The sequence below is a fragment of the Hippocampus comes genome, unplaced genomic scaffold (genome assembly GCF_001891065.2).
Source record: "Hippocampus comes isolate QL1 unplaced genomic scaffold, H_comes_QL1_v1.1 scaffold156, whole genome shotgun sequence".
NCBI lineage: Eukaryota > Metazoa > Chordata > Actinopteri > Syngnathiformes > Syngnathidae > Hippocampus > Hippocampus comes.
Genome location: NW_017805744.1, coordinates 6,416,008 through 6,424,312, shown reverse-complemented (window position 1 = coordinate 6,424,312; position 8,305 = coordinate 6,416,008). Strand labels below are relative to the sequence as shown.

Genomic DNA, 8,305 nt, shown 5'->3' with positions numbered 1-8,305 from the left:
GATTGCAAGTGGAGTTTGGAGCAGCGCTGCACGATGTTGAGACACACACGGCTTCATTAGTTGCTTCCTCGCTGTTCTGTGGCTGAGGTGTACGCGTCCTTGACACGCGATCAATAGAAGGCATTGGTGAGCTAGAAATAAGAAAATGAAGTGTGGGCGACTCTTTGGGTGCCTGCCTGCAAATTTGTGAAAACAGCGATCAAGTGTCTTTCAGCTCAAAAATGTCAAAGCTGTACAAATGTAAGCATGACTTGCTGCTAATTGTGCTGTGGATGATGACTATCTTTCAAATCTCTGAAACTGCTCAGTGTTGTGCTGTTTGTTCTAAATGGTTCCCTTTTTTGTTGTATATGCAATGAATGACACAATATTGTCAGCTATTTTGCAGAAATAGAAATACAAGGAACCTTGACTTGAATATTTCTTTCTGTGTATCATTTGGTGGATTTAGTTTAAGTCAAGGTTTCTGTGTTCCAGGACTACAACCATGGAAGGTGGGTGAGGGTCCATCGCCACGTCCTCTCACTGACAATGCAGATGTTTTTTTTGTTCGCCACATTCTTCCATCAGTCTCAGAGTCACATTCCCCCGCCTTCACAACGAACAAAGGAATTTTAAATAGTTCGCTCTTATATTTTAAAAAAAAAAAAAAAAAAACAATTGTCGTATTTCTAGCAGTTCCACACAATTCTATTTTGTTTGCGAAGCACAAAGTTAATGGCGGATCAATTTAACGCTATCGTATTAATATAGAAACATGCTTGTAAATGTATGGAACGTCTTTTTTGGTGTTCTGTGTGACAGTTAAAATACTTTTTTTTTTCCTGCAGCACAATATTGTCAAATGAATTTTATGAGCTGCTCATGTGTTCCATTATATGAATGACAAGACTTACTTCTGCTTTTTAAGGTTGTTAAATGTCAATGTGGTGGTTTCTCAGCAATGTATATCGTTGACTTCAGACTGAAACATTGTCACAATTATAAATTTCAAATTTTTTCCCCACATATCTACGCAATTGGTTGGTCCACGTGTGGATGTTATTTGTACAAATTATTGGCTGGTGTGAAGGGTTGAAAATGGCTTGCTGGAAAAAAAAAATTACAATTATTAAGAGATTTTTGTGTATTTGTGTTTTTAGATATGATTTGAGTGAATGAGCCATTGATTGCAATATGCAAAATAGCGTCGGCCGTCAGAGACAATTGATGACTATAATTGGCGGTTAGCTAGCGAAACAGTACAGGTGGTACGAGTAGAGTTTGCGATAGTACACAAAAGCAAAGCCACTGCAAAGAAAATGGCATGATCCAGTAAATTCAGCTCAGCAAAATGTTGCATTTTATTTAGGCTTGTTCCTGCTTGGTTAATGAATGTGATGGGCATTGTTCTGTAAATGTGTGAATTTTATTAATGAAACCCTGATTGTGGATGGTATGATGAAGAATGACACACGCGTGCATGAACAGCTACCCATCCACCGATATGGCGTGTTAAACCAATTGAATAAATTCTAACTCCCCTCTGCCTTCTATACATTTGCACTTAAGAAAAAAAAAAGGGGAAGGCTGCTGAGCAATGAGCCACGTGGTTCAAAGTGCGCTTGCCGCCGTCAGTTTCGGATCAGGGTAAGAGAAGACATAGCCTCGCTGGCTTTCAGTTTGGGCCATACAGGTCACTGAACCAAAATTTTGGATTTAAAAAGCTGAATGTAAGAAGAAGAAAAAGGGAGACCGTATTGTGTTTAAGTTACAAAACCACAACAAAGCAGTTGTGGTATGTAACTTCACTTCTTGAAAAGCTAAGATGGAAAATCTATCAGTCTACCACGGACCCATTGGAAAGAAGGAGGGCGAGAGGCGACTGGCTCTGGATGGACGCGATGGATGCTTCTTGGTGCGAAACAGTGACTCTGTACCCGATGTCTACTGCCTTTGTGTGCTGTGAGTAAAAGGGCAACTTTGACTACCGGTACTTCTTTTTAGTGGGCATGCAGTGATATATATATAGATATATCTATCTATCTATCTATCTATCTATATATATATTTAGATAGATAGATAGATAGATAGATAGATAGATAGATAGATAGATAGATAGATAGATAGATAGATAGATAGATAGATAGATAGATAGATAGATAGATAGATAGATAGATAGATAGATACATGTCATCCTTTTTGTACACACTGTGTGTGTGTGTGTGTGTGTGTGTGTGTGTGTGTGTGTGTGTGTGTGTGTGTGTGTGTGTGTGTGTGTGTGTGTGTGTGCAGGTGCAACGGAATTGTCTTCACATACAGACTTCAACAACATGATGGAGGATCATGGGCCGCAGATGTAAGATTTCTAAACCACAATCATTTGATTGACATCAGTTTATTGTTGAGCATAGCAAGACACACTGAGCAATTATATGCGTTTGTCTTTGCGGGAAAAGCTTGGTGAAGGCCCTTTTTAGTTCCAGTCTGAAAGGTAGTGCAGACTTGATCTCAACCCTATTGGTCACTTTTGGGATAAACTGCAGTCACGATCGCAAACCATTGTCGTGTAACGTAGAATCTCAAATTTGGAAAACCCCGAGGCGTTGAATTCAGCATCCATACAAAATTGTGCCCAGTTGTGTGTCCATTATTATTTGTCTCCATTGCGTTAGGTTTCATCTTCTGACAGGGATCTCAGTACTTTCCTCAGTGGTGCCATAAATCCGGGTAAATAATTTAGTGTTATTAGTCGTAACTTATTTTTACACATGTATTCCATTGTTAAAATGTTTCTGAAAAATAAGGTTTAATCTCGTTTCTGATGGTGACAATTTGACCCGAGGGCAAAATTAATTAAATTTCTATCATTTCCAAATCGGAAATGTGGATTTTAAAATTGAACAAAGTCAAGGTCAAACAGATCTTTGTCTTCAAATGTGAAAGGTTTCTTTGATTTGTATCAAGTTGCGATTTCTGAGGAGGGAAATCTGTGTAAAATCAGTGCATTCCTTTACCTTTGTGAAATAGTTGTAAATGTCAGAAATTGCAGCCTGTGGCTGAGGAGATGTGGAGGAGGGGAAGGTGGGTGCCAAGGGGCTACCAACCGGTCCCGGACATTCGCAAGATATCGGCAATAACTTTACATATCGTCCATCCACATGCTCCGTCTTAGAAATGTTGTTAGGGGGGCATCGGTCATGCACTCGCCCCAGGCATCCACTGTGCTTTGAACACCACTGATTCAGTTGATCTGAGAAAATAATTTATCAATGTATTTTGGAATATGCTGCAGGCGCACGCTGATTTCTGACGGGGCTACAACCCCACAATAGCCCCCGTGATTGGAGCTCTTTGGATGTGGAATGCAGCATTGCACCTGATAGAATTTCAGATGATTGAAGCTGCGAACATATAGTGACATCTTAATATTGTCTTGTCTCTGCCTGTTGTGACACGTGCTGCGTGCCATCAAGTTGTACACTGACACTATCAATCAAGCCGCACTGACGAGGACAAACACGGATTGCGCTACAAGCTCAATATTCATAACCAATATTACTTGAATGAAATATTTTTCACAGTAATACTTGCAGCCAGAGAGAGAGAGAGAGAGAGAGAAATGCATAGAGATTTGACAAACACAATCTCCGTGTTAGATTGAATGATTGCAAAATGCATTCAAGTTATTTTTTTTTCAGTGTGACCGAAAGGAAAGAATCTAATGTAATAACAACGGATGAAAGCTTCTTACTTGACAAAGCCACACCATTTCCAAATGTTCAATGTAGCTCGCGCAAGTGAGTGCGCTTCCATTTTGCCAGGTGTACGGGATCACTTCCAAACATTTTGGGTTATTTTGAAGCCACATATGTTTGTGTTGTTTCAATTTTAATTGGTCGCAATGGAAGCTCCGCAGATAATGGCACGTATTTCAAAAATGTGCTTGCTATCAACATAAATATATATATATTTTTGGTTGTTGACAAACAGCATGTGAAAAAGCCTAAGGGGAGTGGAGAACTCGCTGTGTGCATTTTCCTAATTTAGCCACCAATGCCCCAGTGCTTTATTTTCCCATCTGCTATCATCGCTTATTCTCTCTTCTATTAATACTCTTTCATGAGAGTTCTGCCAAATTGATTGAGTCATATATGAAACATTTTTTTAATAGATCCTTTAGATATCTCTGTAGAATTTTCATTCTTTATTATTTTGTTCAGTACGGGTGTCTCATTTCATTCAAACTAACCAGCTCTTCTCCTCATTTTTTCCTCATGATGTCAAGATGAAGTCTATGAATTCTCCTCTGCTCTTGCTTTACTTTCTTTCTTCCCCCCCAGACGATTCCTGGTGTGCCGAAACGACATTTCCGTAAAATCAAGAACTTGATCGCAGCTTTCCAGCAGCCCGGACAAGGAATTGCCATCCCTCTGCTTTACCCTGTCACTGCCCAGGGATGGGTACAAACACCCACAGAGGTGCAGACGCCCAGTAATAGCCTGTCACCACCACACAGCAGCTCGAGTACTCTCCTCCAGTCGTATGTTGCTCAGGGACAGGAAAATGAGGGGAAAAATGTGATGGGAACTCTTGGCTAGCCACAAGGTACAGTACAATATATTTGAAGTATTCATTTCAAACTCAACTTCTGATTGTCTTTTGACACTGTCATGTTTTGTTGATACAGAAGGTCTCTATTCAAGCCCTCCTCTTCAATCACTTTCAATCAAAATGCACTCAATTAATGTTATTTAATGCGGCTTAGTTCCCATTTTACAGCTTTAACTAAATGTGTGTGTCAAAATATATTCATATGAACCGTTTTGCATTCATGCAGAGTGAATCAATTCAAATGTTCAGCAAAGATACCAATTCATCAAATAAAAAAACGATGAGTAACTGTGGGCCTCACTGAATACTTGCAGTATTTTTTTTTTTTTTTGTCGGGGGGGCCACACAAACTCTCATGCCTTACTAGGAAATGTGATGTAAAATATTCATACTGAAACTTTCATATTACTGTTTACATACATTGACAAGAAATGTATGTTTTTGTGAGTGACAAGGAAAAAGCATATTCGTGCAATATGCTGCATAAATGAGTTCTCGTTCGCTCTTTGACACACCCGCACCCACACACACGCAGACCCACATGGGAACAAAATTCAATTTGATATATTGAAGTGCTGATCTCCGTGGCTAGAGTGCTGACTGTTGGGGTAGAATGGGGAGGGTGCGCGCTACTGTCATTTTTGTGATTGGCATGACTGGCTACTCTAGAAGAAAAAAAAAATAGAAGAAGTGTGAGCGTGACACGGAAATAGGGGGAGAGTGTGAGCATCCATTCGGCCGGGACGGTGGTCTCCTAGCAACCGGACTTTCCCTCTTTTCAGCACCGAGATGAGGCTGGGCAGTATCTAATGAAGCATATGGTTTCGGAAAGGAAAGGAAGGCGCGTCGCAAAGAGCTGGTGGTGAACGTATATCACCTGCTTCCAGTTGCAACATATGCAGTGTGGGGCTCTGTCATCCGCAGCCCATGAGAGAAACACAAACAATTAATGGTGGGCAGATGGTGGAGTGACGCAGGGAGGGGAGGCATGTGGCTAGGGGGACGCAGATGGAGGAGGAGGTGGAAGAGTGAAAGCTCGTTTAAAAAATCTTAGCATAAACTTTTTTTTGGGGAGGGGAAGGAGACGAAGCTTGGAAGTGGTTCACGTGGATCCTGATTGGCATTTCCTAATGAGACCAGAAAAGCTGTAGAGTACGCTGTAGCCAACTCCAAGGTGCTGCCCCTTCTGCACTCGCCACCCACTCACTGTGCTTCAGCTGTCACATTTCTTCCACCCGACCCTTTCCTCTTTTCTCCTCGTCCTCCTTCTTCTTCTTTTCCTGTGACAGATGCGTGTTTCTCATGCAATGCTCAGTTGGAGCCATAACGATGGGCGATAATGACAGCACAGATTTGAGAGCGACAATCTCCCCGAGACGAGAACAAAGCGCGAACGACAAATGTTTTGCAAGGGAGGCGAATGAGGACACACAGAGAAGGTGCAGAGCCAAATAACAAGCCAGAACGCCATCCCAGGGAGCACTGGGATTATTCACACATAATAACTTTAATCAGCATTGGAACCCCATAAAGTCAGATTTTTTTTTTTCAGCGAGAATATTTACTATAGCCATGTATAATTCTTTGCAAAAATGTAACTGCTCTTTCTATTGATTAACAATACTGACACTTACTTATGAACAACAGAACTTCCAGTTGAGCACTTTTTTTTTTTTCCTCAGTGTGAAAGCACTGGCTATGTACATTCTTGATTGGAGTACACACACGCATACAAACTACTGTTGGGGCACAGCAGAGGCAGCGACCCAGAAGAAGTTCCCTCCTCTTTTCGGGAAGTGTCAGAGTCGACAAGGCCTCTCTTGCACATGACGTAAACGGGAGTATATCCGGAGTAATTGGCAACTAGAGTGCTCTTGATTTGAGTCATGAAGGAGATAATTTACTGGCAACCGTAGAAGTCTTCAGCTTGGGTAAATTAGAACAAAATCGAAAGTGAAGAAGAGTGTTTAGGACAGCAGAAGCGTCAGTTAACTCCCTGGCTAGCAGGGATACAAAAAGCAAAGCCACAACCAGACCACACTTGCTTGTGCCACTGTTAGAAACCAGACAATAATAATAAAATACCATCATTCTGTCACAGTTAAAGGCAATTTTGGAAATCTTTTTCCCCTAATCTCTCGTCTTGTTCTTTTTTGATGATGTCACCTTTTTTTCATACAGTATAGAAAGGGTAGAACAAATTGGAGTCGAGTAGAAACAGGCAGTCTTTGGTGGGCTGGGATGGGAGAGCCGCTTCAGTGTTACCTGCCTCCCACCTCGCTTAGAGTCATGAAGTGGATGTTGTAGGGGCAGTCGGACAGCTCTGTCTGCTGCTCTATAGGCAGAGAGTAGTAGCCGTCGTAACCCTGCACACGTCCGGCAGACAGCAGCTGCTGCTTCTCCACATCGCTCCACGTTCGGCTCCCGGCGTCGCCTAACTCCACTCTCTTCCTCTCGTGGTCCCACGCCCCCTCCACTGCTCTCCGCCGAGCCTCCTCCCTCACCCTCGCTCTTTCCTCCTCCTCATTGCCGCCATAACGGATGCACAAGCACAGCGTCCCCTGCTGGAGAGTGATGTCAGCGAACCGACGAGTCCTGCCGTTGAGCATGGCACTCATTTGCGATACGCTCACGTTGACTCCACTCTCTAGGACGCGCCCACCGACCCCTAAACCCAAAGCGAGGTCTTCCTCAATAGGTCGGGACTGCAGGAAGTGGTGGCTGTCGCAGCCGTGCACTGTGAAACTCAGCCCGTCGAGGTAAACGGCGCCGTTCAAAATGGCAGCCACTCGCCGACTGTCCTCGCTGGCCACACCGATAACTTCGGCGCTCACGCGGCTGTGGGAGATGGCAAAGCGGATGCTGGGCCCGAGAAGAAAGGGCCGGGAACCGAAGGGAGGAGGTCGTGTTGGTCGGTGGCAGGTTGAGCCAACGGGTGCTGAGACTAGAGGCAAACGCTCCAAAGAGATGAAACGTCTCAGCTGCCTGCGGAGCTCACATTGGATTCCCAAAACCACCTAAACGGAAGAAGCGCAATTATTCGACTCCAGCCTACTCACGTTTTGGCATTGACGGATTCACATATTTGCAGATTGTTTGTTTATTTATTTATTTTTTAAATGAAAACCCTTTTCTTTTTAAATATATCTTTTGTCTCCATTATTTCTGTGTGTGTATTTTGTTTTTGTTTTTTTTAATTTTCATTGTGGGGTTTATATATCAAAAAATTGAAGAACGAATACCGGTAACCTAAAAGTATCTGACAATGAACATACTTCATTAGATTTGGATCAAAAAAGAAAATGTGATGTCACACCAACTATTTTTCTAAAAAGGTTGATATTTTATTTATTATCTAGAGTGGGTTGAGGTTTTAGATACTTTCAGTTAATTTAGGACCGTTTGTGTGAGGCTCTGAGTCATGACAAGTGAAAACAGAAAACACAAAACATTTTGCTTTTCCATCCGAACATAGCAATGAATACCACTTCATGTATGTGTTTGTTTAGACTTCGCAAATAGAACCGCAATGAGGGTATCCACCTTGCTCGAGTCCCAGTCTTGGGTCTTGGTTTGAGTCTTCATCAGTTCATATGTTTGTTCCAAGCGGCTGATCTCAGGCTTTGGGAAACCAGGCACAACGTTGTGAAGCTGGAAGCCAAATAGCTGCAACCAGCTGCCAATGTCTGCACATAAATACAGAAATATATTT

General features: G+C 42.3%; 2 protein-coding genes across 2 annotated transcripts in view; one reads left to right on the top strand and one right to left on the bottom strand.

The window, feature by feature from the left end:
• The first annotated feature begins 1,325 nt into the window (after window positions 1-1,325).
• On the top strand, window positions 1,326-4,898 carry sh2d1aa (SH2 domain containing 1A duplicate a). Its single transcript, XM_019884198.1, has 3 exons — window positions 1,326-1,944; window positions 2,275-2,338; window positions 4,323-4,898. Exons 1-3 carry the CDS (start codon window positions 1,808-1,810, stop codon window positions 4,578-4,580), a joined length of 459 nt encoding a protein of 152 aa, XP_019739757.1. The 5' UTR covers window positions 1,326-1,807; the 3' UTR covers window positions 4,581-4,898.
• A 1,186-nt stretch (window positions 4,899-6,084) lies between these two features.
• The window catches only part of tenm1 (teneurin transmembrane protein 1), a 192,126-nt gene continuing 189,905 nt past the window's right edge, over window positions 6,085-8,305 (bottom strand). Inside the window, exons 37-38 of the mRNA XM_019883899.1 lie at window positions 8,137-8,279; window positions 6,085-7,610 (exon numbers count right to left, since the gene is read on the bottom strand). Coding sequence (XP_019739458.1) covers window positions 6,855-7,610; window positions 8,137-8,279 — 899 coding nt within the window. The 3' untranslated portion in view covers window positions 6,085-6,854. The remainder of the gene's footprint in view (window positions 7,611-8,136; window positions 8,280-8,305) is intronic.

Bases quoted from the DNA above. Each gene is read 5' to 3' on its own strand.
- sh2d1aa (XM_019884198.1), top strand. From the start codon at position 1,808: ATGGAAAATCTATCAGTCTACCACGGACCCATTGGAAAGAAGGAGGGC. The intron at 1,945-2,274 runs GTGAGTAAAAGG...GTGTGTGTGCAG, and splicing joins GTCTACTGCCTTTGTGTGCT to GTGCAACGGAATTGTCTTCA. The intron at 2,339-4,322 runs GTAAGATTTCTA...CTTCCCCCCCAG, and splicing joins GAGGATCATGGGCCGCAGAT to ACGATTCCTGGTGTGCCGAA.